We start from the raw sequence: 22,399 nt of genomic DNA, 5'->3' as shown, positions 1-22,399 counted from the left end.
GAAATAAAGCTTTCCTCAGTGATGAATGCAAAGAAATAGAGGAAAACAACAGAATTCCAAAGACTGGAGATGTCTTCAAGAAAATTAGAGATACCAAGGGAACATTTCATGCAAAGATGGGCTCGATAAAGGACAGAAATGGTACGGACCTAACAGAAGGGGAAGATATTAAGAAGAGGTGGCAAGAATACACAGAAGAACTATACAAAAAAGATCTTAATGACCCAGATAACCACAACAGTGTGATCATTCACCTGAAGACAGACATCCTGGAGTGTGAAGTCAGGTGAGCCTTAGGAAGCATCACTATGGACAAAGCTAGTGGAGGTGATGGAATTCCAGTGGAGCTATTTCAAATCCCAAATGATGATGCTGCGTATGTACTGCACTCAGTATGCCATCAAATTTGGAAAACTCAGCAGTGGCCACAGGACTGGAAAAGGTCAGTTTTCATTCCAATCCCAAAGAAAGACAATGCCAAAGAATGTTAAAAGTACCGCACAATTGCGCACATGCTAGTAAAGTAATGCTCAAAATTCTCCATGCCAGGCTTCAACAGTATGTGAGCCAAGAACGTCCAGATGTTCAAGCTGGATTTAGAAAAGGCAGAGGAACCAGAGATCAAATTGCCAACATCTGTTGGATCACAGAAAAAGCAAGAGAGTTCCAGAAAAACAACTACTTCTGCTTAATTGACTACTAAGGCATTCTGCTAAAGCCTTTGACTGTGTGATCACAACAAACTGGAAAATTCTTCAGGCGATGGGAATACCAGACCACCTACCTGCAGGTCCAGAAGCAACAGTTAAAAAGGGACATGGAACAACAGACTGGTTCCAAAGTTGGAAGACTGTATATTATAACCCTACTTATTTAACTTATATGCAGAGTATATCATGCGAAATGCTGGGATGGATAAAGCAAGCTGGAACCAAGATTGCTGGGAGAAATATCAATAACCTCAGATATGCAGATGACACCACCCTTATGGCAGAAAGCAAAGAGGAACTAAAGAGCCTCTTGATGAAGATGAAAGAGGAGAGTGAAAAAGCTGGCTTAAAACTCAACATTCAAAAAATGAAGATCATGGCATCCAGTCCTGTCACTTCATGGCAAATAGATGGGGAAACAATGCAAACAGTGAAAGACTTTATTTTCCTGGGCTCCAAAATCACTGCAGATGGTGACTGCAGCCATGAAATTAAAAGATTTTTGCTCCTTGAAAGAAAAGCTATGACAAACCTACATAGCATATTAAAAAGCAGAGATATTACTTGGCCAACAAAAGTCCATTTAGTCAAAGCTATGTTTTTTTCCAGTAGCGTATGGATGTGAGAGTTGGGACTATAAAGAAAGCTGAGCGCCAAAGAATTGATGCTTTTGAACTGTGGTGTTGGAGAAGACTCTTGAGAGTCCCTTGGACTGCAAGGAGATCCAACCAGTCCATCCTAAAGGTGATCAATCCTGGGTGTTCATTGGAAAGACTAATGTTGAAGCTGAAGCTACAATAGTTTGGCCATCTGATGTGAAGAGCTGACTCATTGGAAAAGACCCTGATGCTGGGAGGGATCAAAGGCAGGAGGAGGGGATAACACAGCATGAGATGGTTAGATGGCATCACTGACTCGATGGACATGAGTTTGAGCAAGCTCTGGCAGTTGGTGATGGACAGGGAGGCCTGGCGTGCAGTCACGGGGTCACAAAGAGTCGGACACAACGGAGCAGCCAACTGAACTGAAGGTCTGACTGCTGCTCTGCCATCACGTAAGAGAAGTAAACACTTCACAGTTGTGTTCTTGCTCCAGCAATCTTCAGGATGCTATTTTTAGGTCTTCCAGTCAAAAGAACTGTGAGTGTGAACAAGGGAACCCTATAGCCTTGTATGACACTCCACCACATTTAAAGGTCCTTCTAGGACAAAAAGAATATTCTTTTGAATTTGCAAATGCATTTATTTTCAAGTAAATACTTATATTTAGCCCTTTGTATAACATCTGTAAGAATTCTGACAGCCTCTAAGATCATCACGTTGTAATAAATAATTGCAATAAAACTAATTGGATAGAAAAACCAGCTTTAAGGATAGTAATCCTACTTACAAAAACAACTCCTTTTGATGAGGATCTTCCAAATTGAATTGATTTTTTCTTATAAGTTCAAAAAATTCTCCTCGTCTCCTTTAAAATAAAGAAAAATTTTGGTAGTTATGATGAGTCCCCTAAGCTCTTATCCTTTTGGTGAACAAAGTCACATCAAGTAAAATTTCAGGGAAAAGAATCTCTAATGGTTTTTCTCATATAAGAATCTTATATTGTTACATATATTCCTATATATCAGAATATATAATCCAATATAAGAATCTTGAATACCTTACTTTCCTCCCTTCTACCATATTCTTTGGCTGAAATATTAAATCTTAACTCACTTTTAACTAAGGTCACAAGTAATGGAAATTTCAATTCTTGAATATGATTTAAGAAAATGAAACAATGTGAGTTAAAAATCTGATGCTGAGAATGATTTAAGAAATTCTGCATATGGTGCAAGATCTCTATGGTTTCAATTTAATTTCATACGTCTCATTCACATAGTTTTTTACTCTGTACCAAACTATATGTCAGTGTAAAGCTGTGAAGTTCTTCTGAAGCAAAGACAGACCAGTATAAACTGATGTTAGCTCACTGTATAGCGAACACCTCCGTGTACTCAACATTGATAAGCATCTTGGAAAACTGCAAGACAGGCGTTCTTTTCGTAACATTTAAACCAGTCAAAGTCATGGGACACTCATAAGAGAAACTTGCATGACAAAACTGCCTGTCTGTGACTGAATACCAAGATGACAAGAGGTTTCAGAAGGATCCAGAGGGGAGACCCGTGTGCCTTGAAAAGGTCAGGAAGTCTTTGTCGTTTCAGGTACTTTTCAAATTATTGGTAACTTGACAGTCTTTATCCTGTAGTCATTTTGAGCTGAAATTTACAATACATATATATATATATATATATATATATATATATATTACCCTAATTAACTTTAAAGTGCTCCAAAGTCCAAGGAAACAGACTCTTCTAGACAGAAGTTACTTTTAGATGTACAGTAGTGGCTATCTGGTGTGAGGTTTTGTGTGTCTGTTCTGTTTGCTTTTAGTTCTCAAGAGGGGCTAAAACCACAGTGTGCATCTGTGTACAGCTGGGGAGAGGCCCTGGCTCCCAGGAAATCCCGTGAGCATGACTGCCCCTCTGCCTTCACCCCCACACATGCAGCAGAGCGCTTGGTCTCTGTGTGGGAAACAAACAGCTGCCCAAACCCAGCAACGTCGTGCCTTTCTTTCAGAAAGTAAGTTTAGTTATGCAAACACACACCTACATCACCGACACACTCTCACGCATGCTTTAATTCTTAAGTCGTTCACTTCATTAATTATAAGGGTCTACATTAATACTCTTCTGCCAAAATCCAATAAAAAGAAACAAGATTTACTTGTTTGGCACTCAGCTCCTTTTCCTGCCCACATGGGCTTAGATAATAGTTTAAGGGACTGTGAAATGGTCAGAAGTTGGGGGAGTGAGGGACAGGAGGAAAGGCAGGTGCCCTTTATAGAGGACGTTATTGTATTCTTTAGATTGGCCAGCCAAGCTTAGAATGACCTTGAGATGGTCATCTGCTTTGTGCAGAGCTTCAAAGACAAACGTCAGAAGTAATTCTGTATTCTGTTATTTCTAGCATTAAGCAGACTTTTCTGGCTTCCTTGTTTAACAAACTGCTCCACAGTCTGATAAACAGCTTTGCCAGGACATTGGTTCTTATAATCTAAAAATATCCCAATGGCGATTTTTAAAGTTGGAAGCTGTGCAAACACATCCAAAATCTATCTATCAAGATATTTCTTAAAACTTACTTTATGTACAGTGCTAGGTCTGTAGCTAAAATAGCTTGCTTGATTATCTTCAGCGTGGTCTTATATTCTTCAATGGAGAGGCCACTGAGAATCTGATTGCCCTTTATAAAAAAGAAAACCATCATAAGCCCTCCACTTGGAGACGCTGCTGCTAAGAACAAAATCTGAAAATACAGTCACATCTCTTACACACATTCTGAACTCAGGAAGACAGAGGACACCTACTTACATAAGTCAATACCATGAAGTAATGTTTCCCCTTGAGGCACCCACCCCACCACCTTGTCATTTGAGGAAAACACAGCTTCATGATGGTTCATTGACCAAAGTAAGCATGTTTTTCCAACTCTTGTACTTCTTGGCTTTAGTCCAGGTCCAAAAGTTAATGACTATATACCTTTTTCCTTTGGGCAAGTTAACTGCTAAATCTGACAGCAAGTAAAACTTTGAAAAATCAAAATCTATATTAATAGATACGAAGAACTGTAAATGATTATTTTAAAAATAATTTCTCTGGCTTCTATAACAAATTCAATAACATTTCTGGTGCAGATTTATATTTTTTTAACTTCTTATTGGGAATAGTGCTTATTCTTAGGAACATGTGTGGTATAGATGGGTAGCGGGCATGAGCAGTGTGTGCTTCCTCAAGAAAGGAAGAGTTTGAAACATCTATAAGGAGAATCTCAAAGATGGCTAATCCGTGTGCAAATTATCTTAAGTTTTTGCTATGTAACCATTTTTAAAATTTCTTGCCTGTAATTTAAATCACAGTGACTCACTGATCTTGAACTAAGTAAAACATACTTTGGCTACTCAGACTATACTCAAAACAACATCTGTAAATTGAGTCAGATGTGCTTCCTAAACCTTAGCACTGAGGGGAAAAAACCCAGAAGCTTAGAAATAGGACGTGGAGGCAAAGGATTTGCTCTGAAAAGAGAAAACTGCTGAGCTGGGGTCAGACATTGGTTAGAGGATAACTAGTTGCCAAAATTGTGATATATGTCTAATTAATAATTTATTATGCAAGAAATACTAGTTTTAAATGTAAATCACTTTAGATTCTGGACAAAACAGTACTGTTCAGAAGATAGCTTCTGATACTTTTATTTAATATAAGACTATGTTAAATGAAAAAGTAGAAATGTCTTTTGGTATACTTTAATTTTCCCTTCCACGAGCAAAAGCTATAAATTCTTATGTATTGGTGTTTACAAAGACAGAATGTAGAGATGGGTGTTATAAAATGAGGCCAGCCATATATACAGCAAGATTCCTTTTGTGTTATAATATATTACATAGTAAGTTATGTCATCTGATAACAGAGAGCAGTGTGATAGGAATACTGTACAATATGCTTTTTAAGAAAAAGGTTAAGCACATTTTCTTCAAAACTAAAACAGGATATTAAAAATGAAGTTTGAGCTGAAGGGCAAAGACAGCAAACTCCAATGAAGGTACAGATGTTTCTGCTATAATTCAACATAGACATTCCTGACAAGTCTCAGTTCAGAAAAACCACACACTAAAAAAATAACACGGTGTATGGGAAAAACAGTACTGGGGGAGACCACTCAAAGCCTATGCAACTTTTAAACTAGAGCAAAAAACAAACCAAGAATTAGGACATCTGAAGGTAACTTGGACAGGCCAGGCTCACAAGTCTGGTAGCTGCCTCTGAGGACATTAACGCAGCACAGAAACAGCGGAATGGAAATGCTGGTTTATGGAGGCCCAGGGCAGTGCAGATAGAACTGGCCCGCGGAGACAGTGGGGCTGTATCACGGGAGGCACTGGGGGATGCACAGCCCCCCTCCACGGCCCAGCGCGGTCCAGGGCGAGGGCGTGTCTCTGGGGCCAAGTGCCCACTTCCAGTACTCCTATAACAATGGAAAGGGCCGCACGGGCAGGAGCCAAGCAGAGCGTTTCTTCCTTTCTTGCTGAAGGCTGAGATTCAGCTCCCATAATTCTGACACCTAACCCAAGAGAACTTGTGCACGAAACAGTACAATTTGTACATTTTAGCGACGTCATCCCCCTACCTCCCACTCACATACTAATTCTCATTAAAAGTCACATCTGTAGCAGACAGTCTGCACTAGAGCACGTGCAGAATTTCCAAGGAGGTGCCAGAACTGGCCACATAGCTCTTAGCCCTTCACCCACACTGAGAGGCAGGACTGCATCCCTCCTCCCTCAAGTAAGAGAGAGCAGCCTGCAGTCACTGTGTATCTCCTGGAGTTGGGTGGGCGGGTGGGGACTACAGTGCACGCGGGTCTGATTCCTGTCTGGAAAACTGAAAAGGCAAGACCCAGGCTGGCCAGGCCCTCTGACTGAGCAGGAGGGAGAGGTTGCTTCCATTCAGGATGGCCTGCCTCTTCTGAGTTTTGGATGCATTAGGTCTCTTGAAGTCCTGTCCTTTTCAAGAGGACCACAAGGAGGGCCAAGGAACCTCAGCAGAAAGGAGATGAAAGTCACTACTCAGAGTTCCAGGAGCTGAGGAGGAAGTCAGGCAATACACTGGAGAGAGGTGACTACGCGTATTACAGGGGACGACAGTGGAAAAGCCCACAGGTAGGGTGCATGGGCACGATCATGGACTTACTCCTAAGTTGTTTCAGACACCTATGAGGCGCAGAGAGGGGGACAGGCGTAAGAGCACCAGTCTGCTGAGTGTTCTGGGCCCTCTTCTTTCCTGTTCTCCAGGACGTGGGGACTTGGGGTGAAGAAGGAGTCAAAAGAAGCCTAAGGAGGGACGAAAGAGGCCAGCCGGGGCAGAAAAAGAGGACCTGAAGCTTTAAATCAGGTCCAGAATCTGTACTGTCCCACAGGACTGGACATTCTGGTTTCTAACTTGAAAACTATGCTGTATTTTGTGATGTAAAGCAGTAACTAGAAAGCTTTTACTTAAAAAGAGTCACCACAAAAGTCATAAGCCTCTTAAGTTTTCTAGGGCTCAGGGAAGAACGAACCCAGCGGGCAAATGTAAAGAGATGGAGACAAAATTGCTTTAAAATGATATACCACGCGTTGTGTTTTTTCAACATAAGAGTCTACAACTTTCTTTTTTTTTTCTCATTATAAACGTAATATGTCCATACAATAGATAACGCGAATGATGAACAAATCCGAATCAGAAAATAAAAAAGCTAATAATTTAAGTAGACAGAGACAGCCATTGTGAAAACTTTGGTGTATATCATTTGAATATTTTCCTTAACATAAATATGACTGGCATAGCATATCACATGCTTTCTTACAATGATATTCATTTAGCCAGTATTGAATAACTTTATTCCTTAACAGAAATGTTGATTAGTGGTCAGAAGTTTCAATAAAATGAGGAAAAGGTATTGCCTGTGAAAGACTTTTGAGAGCAGTATAAACCACATCATTTGGCAAAAACAAAAACAGAACTAACAGAGAGCCATAAAATACCAGCTTTGTTTGTTTCTAATTCGCAATAACCAAACTGAGGCAAGTAACCAGTTCTCCCTTATCAGGCAACATTAAGACAGTTTTGGTTTCTAGAGAAGTAAGGCTGTGGGGATCTCAAATTGTTTTGGCTTTGCCTTTCTTACCCAAAAAGGAATAAAGCGTGCTCAAGAATTTATGATGCTGGGAATAAATCCAAAACTAAAAATAAGACTGAATTTATACACTCCCCTTTGAAAGTCCACAGCCGTAAATGAGGGACTTACAGGACTATTAAGGATCATCAGGCACTGGTCAAAATGGTGATGCTCCATGATCGAATGGCAGTAGAGCTGAGCCAGTGGGTGCTCACTTCTGAAACACGGCAGAAGAAAGAGAAACAAAGTTTAAAATATGGCCAGTTTCCCCAGCATACCAGTTATCAGTTTCTTCTTGTTACTGGTTAACTGGAAAAGAGGCGACTTCATAAAAATTAATCCAACAATTGTCTCTCCTTCTGCTGGAAAGAGTGAGGTCATCTCTGGGAAATACATGTCAAGAGTCAAATGGATTTCAAATATCAATGTTAACTGCTCCCCGTTCAAAGTACGAACAATTTCATTGCTTTTACTATTAAAATAATAACAGTAGAAGGAATAAGAACAAAGGATTACTCTCTCTACACATGGGAAAAAACAACTCTGAGACAGCTGTAGCAACAACACTTTACAATTTCAAAAGTGCAATTGCTTGAAAATCTGAAATACCGATTTCCATATAAGTCTTTGTTCTGAAATAAGGCTGAAGGTCAGCGTCTCTGTGCACATGCCTGTGAGAGCTGTGGGTGGTGAGAAGCAAGGGAAAGGGGACCAGTGTGTGCACGTCTGCCCCACCAGAGGCGGGAAGGAGACAGCTAAGTCGGAAAAAGCCCCTGTGGGTGCCGCTGGCTGCAGTGCAGGACTCGGTGCTGAACTCGGGGAGAACGGTAGAGACCATCTGGCCAAGTAAAGTGGTGTGTGCGTGCTAAGTCACTTCAGTCATGTCCGACTCTTCGTGACCCCGTGGACTGTAGCCCGCCAGGGTCCTCTGTCCATGGGATTCTCCAGGCAAGAGCACTGGAGTGGGTTGCCATTTCCTTTCCTTTCTGAAGATTCCTTCAGGATCTTCCAGACCCAGGGATCAAACCCACGTCTTACATCTCCTGCACTGGCAGGCGGGTTCTTTCTCACTAGCGCCACCTGGGAAGCCCCTGTTAAGTAAAGCGGTGAGGAGGGAATATCACAGTCAGTTCGCCATGTGTAACAGTCACAAATCAAGTTCTGAAGCATCATAAGCAGAGTCCTCCATCTCCTAGTCCTCATAGCCCTTCACATGGGAATAGAAGCCACCACTTCCACTATTGGTTCTTTCAAAACAGCAGAAAAAGTTACAGTTCCTGAAAGTCTGTTCCTCAGATTTAGAGGACAGGGGTTGCTGAACTGTAAAGCACCAGACAAGCCTTAGATAATGCACCTGATTGCTCATTCCTTCATACTGCTGTATGAACCTTTATTTTACTTTGTGTTTCATTTGTTGAAGATAGGGACGCTACCCAAGACTGAGGAAAGGTGACCCAGGAGAAAATGAGCTAAGCGTGAGCGCAGCTTAAGGGAAAACAAAAACAGTAAACCGGAAATAGAGGTAAGAGAACGGGGAATCTCATCTCCTCCTCATACCACCAGCAACGCTGCTGACTCCCAGGCCGCCACGTCTCGTCGCTGTTGTGAGCTTGCTCCCACAGTAACTCCGGCCTTGCCTTCTGTGCTCCTTTCATATCTAGTAAGTTGTGCCATGAGTCAGATCCTGTGCTGATCACTGGGCAATGGGAAGACAATGGGATGAACCGAAACAAGCAGATCTGTAAGGAAAATTCGCTGGAACCATTCTGGAGATGCATGGAGACTACCGGGGTTCAGTTAGGAGCCTAGAGATGCATGGAGACTACCGGGGTTCAGTTAGGAGCCTGGAGATGCATGGAGACTACCGGGGTTCAGTTAGGAGCCTAGAGATGCATGGAGACTACCGGGGTTCAGCTAGGAGCCTGGAGATGCATGGAGACTACCAGGGTTCAGCTAGGAGCCTAGTGGGAAACTGTTCCAGTAGCCAGGTAAGAGAGAGCCTGGATTAGAGTGGATCTGGGAGAACTGGGGGCTCTACTGGGCTTGGTAGAATCCCAAACAGAGAGAGCTGTTTAAGGAGGTAGGCGAGTCAGGAGCCGGCAGGAGCCCCGGTGTTGGGAACTAGTGGTGATGAGAGAGATGAGGGGGGAAAGCAGAGAGGCTGTTCCTGCAGTGCCATTTATCGACACAGGGAAACGGAGAAGACGATGGGGGTGAATGAGGGAAGCTGACTAGATGAGCGCTCGACGTATTGATTTTAAGGCGGCTGTAGTCCAACCACGTGGGTATAAATGTCTGGACTGGAGAGACTCGGGTCACATCGGCATGCTTGGAAATCTGAGCCGTGCGAGCAGTCTCCAGGGAGATGGCCTGGGCTTACAGAGGCCCCAGCAGAAACAGACCCGTGATGCCCTCCACATCCTGCCTGGACGCTGCGGTCTCTGCTGTGGCAACAGTGTTCTCTCCACTCGGACCAGACCTGCTACTGCCATGTGTCTGCACTTCTGGAAAACTACTGCGGCCTTCCTGCTGCCCTTCACTTAGGAAAGCAAAGGCTTCTAGATACCCGATATCTTCCTTTATGTAAGAAACTTCAGCACATCCAGTGTCAGCATCTGTTTTACTCTGCTGGCTGGTTGTGAGTCTGTTACCTGTTAGACTGTATCCCTCTCCAGTTTGGTAGATCCCTTTTCCCCAGTGATAACAAGTACTCTCTGCTGCAACGTGTCCAGCCCTGTGCTAAGTAGTAGATTCCGTTTTGGCGTTACTCTCATATAGGACGCTTTAGCTCACCACGTCACACCCTCAGGCCCCCATACGGCAGCCGCTGTCGTGGCGTCCAGCGCCAGGCCTGCTGTGACACGCGGCGTGAGGAGCCGTGAGGAGGCGCCCTGCCGGCCCCGCGGGGACGCCTCATCTCTGCCCACAGGAGCACTCTGCACTCAGGCCGCTCAGCCGGGAGGGTGCGGGCGAGGAGGAAGGGCCTGCGCAGGTCAGCTGTGCCCGCGGGATTCGGCGCGCGTGGAGAGCCGCCCCTCCCCGTTCGTCTCCGTCCTGCAGACCGCTCTGCGTCTCCTGCCCTGGGCCGCTCACAGGCTCCTGGCGGCACTGACCACCGGGTGCCGTGTGCGCAGACATCTGGCTCCCTCGTCGTCCTCCTGGCCTCCTCTCCTCTCCATTTCCCACTCTCAGGCCTGCATTTCCACCCCCTGGGGTCACATGCACCCCTGAGCTGTATGCACGCCAGCTTCTGTCCCAGGCTCTGCTCCAGGGTGACCCAGCCTGAGATGTCGCAACAGCATTTTAGCAATTGTGTTTTTAGACAACCTAAAGTTCAGAGAGATCATCTAACTTGTTCAAGGCCAACACAAATGGCAGAGCCGGGGTCACACGCATCCTCTTCACCGTGTGCCTCTGGCTCATGACCTGCAGCACTCTGTACACACAGCATCTCCTCACCGACCTAGCTGCCAGACTAGAAACACAACAAGGCAGCTACAATGGAAACGTGCTTAAAATGTAGAATGCATATTGCGTTTTTACACCATGCAGAAAGGACTGTTTCACATTAGAGGAGATTCTTGGCCTGTGAGATAAACAAATGCAAATTCACTTACATTTTTAGGTGTTTACTCAAACGGTTCACCTTTACTTATGCTGTAAAACTCTGGATTTATGAGTCAATGACAGGGTGACAAGTGCCCCCAATTCTGTCTTTGCAAAGATACTCGTGGAAACCAGTGTATCCTCCATCCTGTCACTCTCACTCTGAAACACGAGGCTACATCGCCGCCTTCTTCGAGGTCATGTCACAAGGACACTTTAAGCCACTCTTGCTGCAGGACTGTCCCCCGCCGCTGCTAGTGAGCAGTCGTGGGTGAGCACACCCCCCTGCCTCTCCTCCTGCTCTGCTGCTGCTGCTCCATCTCTGAGCGGCGTGAGGACACTGGGGCGGAAATCAGACCAGTGCCTCAGAAACCAGGAGGAAATGGAAGTGCTGGGAGAAAACACAGCCGCCCCAGCACAGTATTCCTTTCCACTGGCTCTAACAGCCATCCTTTAATCTGGCTTCTCATCCACATATATCGCTCTGGGCTCAAATCTCTTAGCTACTCTTTGTAACCCATGCCAACCCATTTACTTCTCAACTTCACAATTGCTCTCCAAATCATCGTGATCACCTGCCAGTCAGGGCTTATTTTATGTTCCCGTTCTCTGTGATCACAGATACTCAAGTTGATGGATCATTTCACCTTGTGACTCCAGTTCTCTGACCTCCTTGATTCTGCCGATTGTCTTTTTTTCACAACAGGAGACTCCCTTCTTTGTTCCACAGCATCAAGCTGCTACCAGGCAGTCTCTGCTAGTCCCTGTCCCTCTCCTCTCTGGGACAGAGCAAGATCTTGAGCTCTTGTCTGTCGTTAATAGTACGCGCCTGTGAAAATAGCTAAAACTTGCTGAGCGGATAATCTGTGCCAAGTGCTGTTCCAAGCACTCTGCATCTGTTTATACTTCTTAGTCCTTGCAGGAAACCCTGTGAGACAGGTATTCTTCTGTCATTATTCTACCGTACAGAGAAGGAGACACAGGAAGTTTAAGTGACTTGGCTCAAAGACACACAGTGAAAGGAGTCAGGATTTGGGTGTGCACTCAGGCCGTTCTAAGGACCAACTGAACTCACGTATATAAAGTGCTAGAAAGAGTTCCAAATGCCGCAAGGCTAAAAGCTATGACTCTGTTGAGGGTTAACTTCCATTATTGTTATTACTATTATTATTAGCTACTGACATTAAGACTAACTGAACTTGCACATTCTTCATATCCAGACCTCCAGTCTCAGGCTCTCCAGCGTTACCAAGGATGACCTCATTCCTGGCTCAAGTACTCTACTCAGTTTGAACTGCACGGACTATGGTTCCTGTGCGGCCGCTGCTGCCCTCTGAAGTCTCTGAGATCCTGCTGACCCTCTGTGACCACCGGCCCATTCATGACCCAGCTCCCTGTTGCTCCTCTGTTACAGAGCAGCGGGGACCACGGTGCAGGGCGAGTTCTTCCAGGACACACACGCACGTGATCAGACTGTGGTTACCAGGAAATTCTTTCATTCTGGTTTGGCTGAATCTCTGATTTTGAAAAAAAAAAAAAAAAAAACAAAACCTCACTTGGTCACCCTACTTCTTCTAACCACCATCCTGTGTTATCCTCCTCATTGTTGGGCTCCTCTTCCCTCCATGCTCCCCTCAAGGACCCAGCATGCAGACACACCTCCCAGCTCTCTCACTCTCATCAGTGGCACCACTGTTGCTCATTTCTTGGACCCAGTGTTATGATTTCCCCCTTCTTTCTTGCATACAACTAACTGTTCAACATTAGATTTGAACAGTTTTCTTCCTTCCTCGAGCTAATATGTGATGTTCACATACACCTGGCTTCCCCTAACAGCTTTCTGGCTGGCCTCTGTGGCTCTTAATTATTACCTGTATACCTTGTACCATACTTTCAGATCCTTTCTTCTTAAGCAATGCCATTAACCACTCAGTGGTCACCACACCAAATAAAACACACAGCCTGGTTTTCTAGCCCTCCATCGAGAGGGTCTTCTAACCTCTGCTTGTTCATCCTCTTACTTTTCATTCTGACTAGTCAGGCTAGCCATCACTGCTGTGCCAATGAAAATGTCCACTTCATGGTATTTCTGGAGTATCTTCACGTTCTCTCCTCTCCAAATCTTACTCACTTCAGAGATCTGGTTTAACTCCGACTTCTTCCCTTAACAATAAAGATGGGCTACGCTGATCATGACCCATCTCCTTCTCTATCGAACACTTCCAGCCCATGTTGTTAAAGAACACAGGACTTACCAGATTCTTTGACATTAATCACCACTGTTTGAGGAGACAATAAAAATTCCTGGAGAACAGGAAATTTTACGTGTTTATAGCTCTCTCCCTAACAAAGTACAGGCCCCAGTTAACTGCACATTATCTATCTGCCTAAAATGTAGGATAATTTCACTATATTTACATTTATAAAACACAAATCCTGAATCTAACCAAGTAAATGCATCTACCACAGTCCTCCTATATGGACTACAGGCCTAATGGGGGAAGATTTCTCTGCATAAGCAGATGTCTGTTCTTCAGCCACTCGCTCCTGTGACTGTCTGTGTTTAGTATCCATCTGAAACCCCTCTTCCCACCATCCAGCCATGTGGGGGAGGAAGGCGCAGGCAGTGAACTCTCCCCCCAGGTATTTCACTGGCATCCTCATAGTGCTCCTCATAAAGGCAGTCTTCCTGAGCCAGGAAGGCACCAGAGAATCCGATCAAGAATCAAAACCGCTTCCTAAACAAGGGCTCTCTTACTTCGGATGTTCTGATGAGATCTTCAAGAGGAGCAAATGACGGTAGTTCTGCTTCTGACTTTGCTACTTCATAAGGGCTTTTTCTCGTTTTTGATGCATTGACTTTTATTTCTGTGCTGCCTTTTATTTGGTAAAGGTCTGGACCCAGTACACCTTTCTAGAAGTCAGTTCTTTATATGGAAATGTTTCTGACGCTCTTAGTCTCCCAAGAGGCCCCTGGTTAAGAAAATCCTCCTTGAGATACCACTTGTTTATCACCAAGAAGAAAAAGAGAAACATCCCTGGGACATTCTTGGCTTCCTCTACTCAAACCACAAGGATGTAGGAAAAAATAAGTATCTCTGAAGCTCCTTTAATTTATTTTTGAAAGTTGTTATTACTTGGCGCAACTCTACTTTGCGGTATATGTGGAAGTAAGATCCTGCAGTCTTTTTTCCCAGGACTTTTTTTTTTGAAGAGAAGATGACGTTTCTCCAGATGTTTTTTCCTGGGTGATTATTTTTAAATAAACAAAGGGAAAAAATAGCTGAGTCCTTTTCTTCACTCTGAAGCGCGGCAGTATGGCCAGCCATACAGTAACAGTCCATACCCTGATGACACGACGCTCGGGGCTAAGGGGGGAGAAGGCCACCCCGATGACTGGCCCCCGGCCTGCTCTCGACTCCCCGCCACACGTCTCTTTGCATCACTGCTCCCGTGCTGATGTGAGACTCAGGACCACAGTACGTTGCAGAGCGCCGAGGGGAAAGGGCGCATCACGCAGTCACTTCTCCAGAACGTCAGGTTTTAGAGAGGGAACAGCTCGCCTCCGACAGCCAGGCCAGAGCGTGCTGTCCTTTCCCATCAGTGGTCGGAAGAGGGCGTGGTTGCTACATTGCTACAATTCTTTGGACATCAGTTTTCCACTTACTGTATTTAGATAAAGGGGATGTGATTAGAGAGCTTCCTGGAGTTCTCTCAAGATATCAGATATCTGGGATTTCCTAGGGAGATACATGCATTAGCTGAATCACTTGCATACTTTTAAAAATGTTCAGTAATAAGGAATTTTCACCAAGAAATGTATGCTTTCAACTAATTTGCTCCAAGAAAATAAGTGTCATGACAGCATTTATGACGTCATAATTCTGATGATCACCGTTAGAATCGCGTTTGCCATTGCAAACGTTACGTGAGCACGGTCCACAGGGGAGCCTGAACACCTTGTCTGAAGAATTAGCATCTTATACTCTCAAAAGCAGTCCCAAAGCAGGCTTCTGATGACGACAGGACTGTCACCAGCACCTGAAGCTAAGATTCATTTTAACACTTAAAAATGTACCAGGCATTCTACCCGGTAGTGAGGTGCATTATGTCTTAAAAAACTTATGGCCATCCTGTGAGTAGGAATGCTATTATCTTGATTTCACAGAGGTGAGCACCCCTGCTCACGATCACACAGGGACTCTGTGGCGAGGGGGAGGACTCAAATCCGGGTCTGAACTCAGAGCCCAAATTTGCCAGTCCTGTGGTCTACTGCCTTCACTAAGACCAAAAGCCTCTTTATGGATGGCACTGACTAATACTGAGGATCGAGCTAAGCACTTTTCAAGTGCTATCTTTTATTCCAGGGTGAAATTCTACCTTTGATGTACTAGTCTTAATAGTTCTCCAATGAAGGTCTTAAGCCTGGTGTTCATAAACTAAAGCAAAACTCCTGGTAATTATCCAATGAAATAAGATTCTCAACGTAAATACTTTTCGAACTTCAGGCCAGAGATGTTCCGATGTGATGTTGGACTTGCATTATTCTTTCCATTTCCCTTAAATAAAACCAGAGTATGTTATGGGACCCTGACCAACTGAAATTTTGTACCATTAGAATTTGCTGTGGCTTCTACTTTTAACAAGACAGCCCTACAATTTGAAAGAAACACCCTCTTCTGCCACTGGGGCAAATGGCTTACCGCTGTATGTATGAGTTATTGACACCGCGGTGATCCAGATCATGGCTTAAGGCAGCAATCAGCAGTGCGAGTATCTCTAGGTCCGTCAGCCTCTTCTATATGACCGAAGACCGTGGGGAGAGAATGAGAAAGAACCGTTTGGTAAAGCGTGTTATGCTGCCTCTTTTCACCCATCACGTGGTTTTGTCCTCAGCACTTTACATATGTGCTTCTTTCTAGTCACAGAGGACTCAAGCTAGAATCCTTTCCTGCAGAGACTGCATCAGTCATATTATGTCTTCAGAATGGGATTACTATCAACAGAAAAAATTAAGATGCCTCACATAGTCAACAATCTGTCCATGTGCTGTCAATGTTTTTTTCTTAATTATCTACATACACGTGGAATAATCCAAACTTCCAACAACTGTCTTCCCTCTGAATTTTTGCAGGGAACTTTCTGCAGTCCCTCTAGATTCTGTGGCCTTTTCTCTCTGCCAGTTGCTACATACTTTAGTTGCTATATACTTCACTATCTCATTAGGAGCACAGACGTGATTACTAGCCAACAATAGGAAAAAAAAGACGAGGAATGAAAATTTGGCTTTGAAAAGTTGCACAATATATTCCAAAGCCAAATACAGGTTATTTCTAATACCTGCCATTTGTATTATCTACTCAACTATTCTCCTTCATTAGTAAGAAAACATAGGTGAAATTATTATCAGCTCTGTTCTGTTGGACCTCTTAACATTTTACATAGTAATGTCTACAGCATATACAAAAGTCACCATTCTATTATTATTCACAAAAAGCAGAGAGAGGCTTCAGTGATACAGTCCCCATGACTGTCTCAAACCCCAAAATAAATTCACCTTATTTCTTATAAATGTTTGTTAGAGTAGGAAAATACAATCATGGCATTTGATATGTCTTCTTAAGACAACAATCACTTTTTTTGTAGCTCTAGCCAGCCAGTTAGAACATGCACTCAATGAAAGTCGAGACACAGGATGCATTTTTAGAGTTTGTTAAATAAAAAAGAGCATGGAAGCTCTGAATTAAAAACAGTCATAAGATGGGTGCCTGGAATCACTTACCTAGAATAACTAGTCAATTCCCAGTGAAGTTAGAATCTAAGGCCAGAGATGTGAAAAATCTGACCTGGAAAGGAATGAATTACTTGACTGTTTTCTGTGCTGATCTTCCTTGTAAAAGCCTCTGGTCATGGGTATGAAACAAAAACCTTTCCCATGGAATGATATTTATAAATGTAGTGCTCCAGAGAAAATGTGATAGAGAACCCTGGGCCCATCTCTGGAGCCAAGTTCAGGACCTGAGTGGTTTTCGAGAAAGTCTACTCTGGAGCAGTTTAAATGTGACTGTGAGAAGCTGGATACTTTTCCTTCTACTGTGGAGTTTCCTCTGAAGGAGGTATTTATTTGGCCAAAGACTATTAACATGAAGCTATTAAAAATTTTTTTAAACATGCAATGTATATTCTACATGAAAGAAAATTAGAAATTGTTCTGCCATATTGGTCTTCTTGAATTAAGAGATGCCGGTGACAAGGGTTCATTCCCTGGGTTGGGAAGATGCCCTGGAGGAGGGAATGGCCACCCACGCCAGTATTCTTGCTGAGAAAATCCCATGAACAGAGGAGCCTGGTGGGTCACACACGGGGTTGCAAAAGAGTCGGACATGGCTCTTTTGCATAGCACAAGCAAACACAAGACAATCTACTTCTAACTGGCAGTAAGTATTATTCTCAGTCACCACGAGTGCACATTAAGAAAACTGGAAGGATATGCTGTAAAGCAACAAGATGTCTTAAATACATAAACGACTCTGAGCAGTACCTGAATCTTGCCCGCCTTCAGTGCAGCAAACATGCACTGCGCTGTGTTAAAGGCGTGTCTCCAGTTATGATAGGCGACGCTCTTCCGATAGTTCTTCTTCACACTTAAAATCCACTTGCAAAGGACCTTTAGGAAACAAGGTGTAAGGAGTCAAAGTAACTGCTAATGCTTATCCTGCACTGACTTCATGCACTGTCCAAAGCACGCACATCTGACCCCAGGGCTCTGCGGGACTCACTACAGGTGACGAGACTGGCATTCGGAGAGGAAGGTTGCCCAAGGTCACGGTGCATGTAAAGGCTAGGGCCAAAATTCAGATCTTGACAGTTTGATTCCAGAGTCCACCATGCAAACCACAGTGCCAACTAAATTAGATGTAAAAGGCAAGGCAGCTCTAAGAAAGGCAGGGCACAGACTAGCTTTTTAGAAGATACTATGTCCACATGTGATCAGCTGGGACAGTCCACAGTCGCAGGTGCACGAATCCACTGTCAGGGGGCCTCGAAAGCAGCTACTCTCCACTTCTCATGCTCTCTTTCTGTACGTCCACAGAGGTGTTCGTGGGGCCCTCCTGGGGACAGACTGTGGGCAGGGCACACAGCACACATCCAGGGACAAACTAAAACTCCACGTCGTAGTCTCTGTCCCTTTAAACGATTCTTAAATATTCAGGCAGAGTTACTGCTTGGTTACCAAGAAGTAATAAAAAAAAAAAACCACACATAAAGCCCTGGTGAGTGTGTGTACGTGTGTGCGTTTAATCTATATATTTTAAAAGATGGAGAAAAAAAGGACAGACTGTTCAGAAAATCTCACAAGCTAGGTTTATTTAATTCAGCTCCTAAGTGGTGGATTTAACAAAATCCCCGGGGGATTCATGGGCCCTAAGCATGATAATTTTGTGTTTGTGTTAGCATCAGAGTCTGCCTCTCTTCGATTCTGAATGATTTACTATGCTTTGGGGGATCTCTAAAAATAAATATGTGCTTCTCTCTATGTATATTTATGGGGATATTTCATACACAAAAGCCATTGCTCTGGGGAATGGAAAAAGCACCAGGGAGAAGAATCCTGCTTTAATAATATTCAACACAGTTTGATTGGCTGCAGAAGTAGGCCAAAAACAAGGCTGCTTCTTTGTTGGCACAAAATTGCTCATAGAGGATTTGGCAGAAAAATCGATGCTTTCATATCCTCCCTTTTCTTCTCAGGTCTCTTTCTTCCTGTTCTATGACACAGTTCACAGAGAATTCTGATAAAAGGAACCCAAATGTCCCCAAGCTCTTTTACCTACCCCTGAGGAACCATATTTCCCAGAGGAGTTTTGAAGGCTAAGACTGACATGTGCTGACCTGAAATACACTACAGCATGACCATTTCTGAATAAAATTGACCCCAAAGGTAATAGATTCACCTTATTAGGGGAATTTTAAGTAAGAACTATGAACCTTCTTTTGATATGTTTAGAAAGTATACAGTGAAGTCTTGTAGAAAATTGTCTAGTTGCTAAACTGTGTCTGATTCTTTTGCAACCCCCTGGACTGTAGCCCTCCAAGCTCCTCTATCCATAGGATTTCCCAGGCAGGAATACTGGAATGAATGGGTTGCTATTTCCTTCTCCAGAGGATCTTCCCAACCCAGGGATTGAACCCATGTCTCCTGAATTGCAGGCAGATTCTTTACCACTGAGCCACCTGGGAACTCCTGTTGTAGAAAATTACTGGTGATTAAACATAGAATCAAGGAAAATAAGCAGGAAAGCCGAGATATTTAACCTATGGGCATATCTCCCTACTAATCATAAAATCTGTAGACATAATTAAATAGGCATGTATAGCATATAATGGGAAATAACGGACAAAATAATTATGAAACCTAATCCCTAATGGACTACTCTCTTCTTCTTCTTTTTGGGGGCCATGCTGCACAGCTAGTGAGATCTTAGTTTCCTGACCAAGGATTGAACCTTGTCATTCTAAGTGGACCTAACCACTGGACCACCAGGGAACTCCTGATTCTGCTTCCACTGAGATGGGCCTGTTGAACTGAGTAACCCAACGACTGCCCCATTGTATCTAGTAACTAGATTCAAGTACAGTTTTGTATTCTGTTATCAGAATGTTCTTAACAGCATTTAGGAAAATTATGGTCAGATCTGTTTAAATGCTTGGTGGCTATGCCGGGAATGTTCAAACTTATAATACGGCCTTTCGTACAGGACTCCTGAACAGCTGTGAGCAGTTTGGAAGACCCTAGGGAGCATGCTCAGTACAGTGAATCAGTCTCCAACAATTACAAAGGTTTCCTAAGTCCTGAGCAACATACTTAAAATTCTGTGCGAGGAAGCAAAGAAAGAAAACACAGCTCAGCTCCTGCCTTCAAGAGTTTCAATCAGTAGCAAAACTAACAAAAGCACACATATAAAGGAAATAAGTGCACGTAAAAATGAGAACACAAATTTATAAACTGTCAACAGGATTCCAAGTGGCATGAAGTCAGTCCTAGAAAAAGTTTTCCCAGGAATAGAGATTGTTGCGTCATGCTTCAAGGAAAAAGTATGCTGTGGTACAAAGTGGAGCGGACTTGGAAGTGGACAATCCTGTCCATTCATGGGAGGAATGGCTTGTCAAAGACAGATAGTAAAGGAAAACAGGCATAGCACACGCAGCTTGGTAAAGTAAAAGAATCTGTTTCAGAGATCCATGAGAGTTGCAGGAGAGAAAAGGTCTGGAAGCCAACAGGGACAGGAAGACTTGCCTTATCTTTCAGTAGGAAGGATTCTTTGTCAGGGCACCTTATGATGCTAACATCTTTTCTAGCAGCAACATTTTAATCATCCTAAAATTATATCTGAAATGTATAGTGACAATAATATCTGAAATAAAACAGATGAGTCACCAAGGCAGGAAGGCCAGCCAACCAGAGTAACAGAGACATTCAAGCTGACACTGGCCAGAATCAGAACAGAAGTTACTCAAATGAAAAGCAGAGGAGATGAACGAGACACCGAGGAGAAATACCTGTCTAATGGACAAACATTCAGTGAAAGGTTTAAAAATAAAATGAGAGAGAAATTCAAAGGACTACCTTCTTATCCCACACTCAAATGCTATCTTAAAGCTTATGTTTTTAAATTTACTTTTAATTGAAGGCTAATTGCTTTATAGAATTTTGTTGTTTAGAGCTTATGTTTTTAAGAAATAAATCAATTTATGTAATAATTTCATAAATAGGTACAAGGATCATATTCCTGTTCTGGCCAGGCCCTTTCAATAGAGCCATTACCGGTGCAAAGCATAGGAGACCTCAGGAATGAAAAGGGACCTAAGTCGCTATCTAGATTTATGCAAGCCTATAACTAGCAAGCAGCAGAACTGAGACGCACATTTAGATCTTCTGGCTCTAAATGAGATCTTCATGCCATTAATAAAGGCTTTAATATATGAGCCCTATGGGGTAATATAACCATGGTCACATTTGGTTTAAAGAAGGGATTAACTGTCTACTTAATACTTTCGTATTAAGCAAAGTATACAAGTGTGCAATCACACACACACATACAAATAGACAATCACACAGATGCCTGTATAATTCTTGCAAGACCCCCACAGGCAAAGTCATACCATTATTCCCAATTAACAGATTACAAAACGTGAGAATGTGAGCAATTAACTGCCCAAAGAAATGAGAGCTCATCGCCAGTAGAGTTATGACTAAAATCCAAGAACCTTCTACTTCATCATGCTATGTCTGGAGCTTCCCTGGAGGGCTCAGATGTAAAGCATCTGTCTGCCTGCAAGGCGGGAGGCCCAGGTTCGATCCCTGGGTCGGGAAGATCTCTTGGAGAAGGAAATGGCAATCTGCTCCAATACTCTTGCGTGGAAAATTCCATGGACAGAGGAGCCTGGTAGGCTGTACAGTCCATGGGGTCGCAAAGAGTCGGGACTCGACTGAGCTACCTCACTTTCACTTTCACGCTAAGTCAGTTTCTTCATTGGTAACACAGGGACAATAATAACCAAAGGACCTTTTTTGAGAGCTTCTTGAAATAATTAAATGATATGATATCCCTTAATCAACACACTCTAATAGGAGTGAACTATTACTAGAGTCTACAGATTGTGTTTTCACTCAAGAATAATATAAAGTTTGGTTAAATTGAAGGAAGAACCAGATTTGGGCCCCCAGTAATACCAGAGATGACCCTGTATTAACCTTAACTATATTAGAGCTCAGTTCTCAGACCTAAGTCAGGCTCTGAGATCAGGGACAACTCATCACTAAAATGTGTCCCTAGCACAGTGCTGGGTACACTGTTTATTGTCAATAAATTTTCATTTTATGAATTAGTGGAGGCCTTCAAGGTATTTACATATCCACAAAGGAAATCCATACGAGGAGACTGGACATTCAACTGACCGGGAAAAAAAAAAAGACAGCTTTAAAGGCAAATTACTAAATTTCTTTTTCATATAGCCCTTTCTGTTCTCCCTTATTCTTTGATGCAACAACACAGGCATTATGAAACAAACTAGAATTCCCTGAAATCTCCCCAGCTGGTATGAGAAGGGACTGATCTCAGTCTTGCTATTTTTGAGAGGCAAGTAAAGTAACTGGCTGCGGTTAAAGTCAGTCTTCATCTTCACTCCATATGCGTGACCCTGTCTGAACCAAGAGCTTGGCGTCACATCAGCCCCTCTGCTCCCTCATTTCCAAAGGCGTTCACTCTGTTTGGGTCCTGTGTTATCATAACCTCTGCAATCAGATCTTATTACTTC

At 43.3% G+C, this 22,399-nt stretch overlaps 1 protein-coding gene and 1 long non-coding RNA gene across 7 annotated transcripts in view; one reads left to right on the top strand and one right to left on the bottom strand.

The window, feature by feature from the left end:
* PDE5A (phosphodiesterase 5A) overlaps positions 1–22,399 on the bottom strand; it is a 149,040-nt gene that overhangs the window by 15,288 nt on the left and 111,353 nt on the right. For all 6 annotated transcript variants that reach the window (XM_004009586.6, XM_042251114.2, XM_012179413.4 and 3 more), the window contains exons 13-17: positions 17,622–17,747; positions 15,784–15,878; positions 7,604–7,691; positions 3,900–4,000; positions 2,100–2,177 (exon numbers count right to left, since the gene is read on the bottom strand). In XM_004009586.6, coding sequence (XP_004009635.1) covers positions 2,100–2,177; positions 3,900–4,000; positions 7,604–7,691; positions 15,784–15,878; positions 17,622–17,747 — 488 coding nt within the window. The remainder of the gene's footprint in view (positions 1–2,099; positions 2,178–3,899; positions 4,001–7,603; positions 7,692–15,783; positions 15,879–17,621; positions 17,748–22,399) is intronic.
* LOC132659918 (uncharacterized) lies at positions 6,154–18,619 on the top strand. The gene is made up of 3 exons (XR_009600970.1): positions 6,154–6,476; positions 8,895–8,996; positions 12,301–18,619. It is a non-coding gene; the product is annotated as an uncharacterized LOC132659918 (long non-coding RNA).

The sequence above is a fragment of the Ovis aries genome, chromosome 6 (genome assembly GCF_016772045.2).
Source record: "Ovis aries strain OAR_USU_Benz2616 breed Rambouillet chromosome 6, ARS-UI_Ramb_v3.0, whole genome shotgun sequence".
NCBI lineage: Eukaryota > Metazoa > Chordata > Mammalia > Artiodactyla > Bovidae > Ovis > Ovis aries.
Note: the sequence above shows the minus strand (reverse complement) of the source record. Positions and strands in the feature narration are given on the sequence as shown.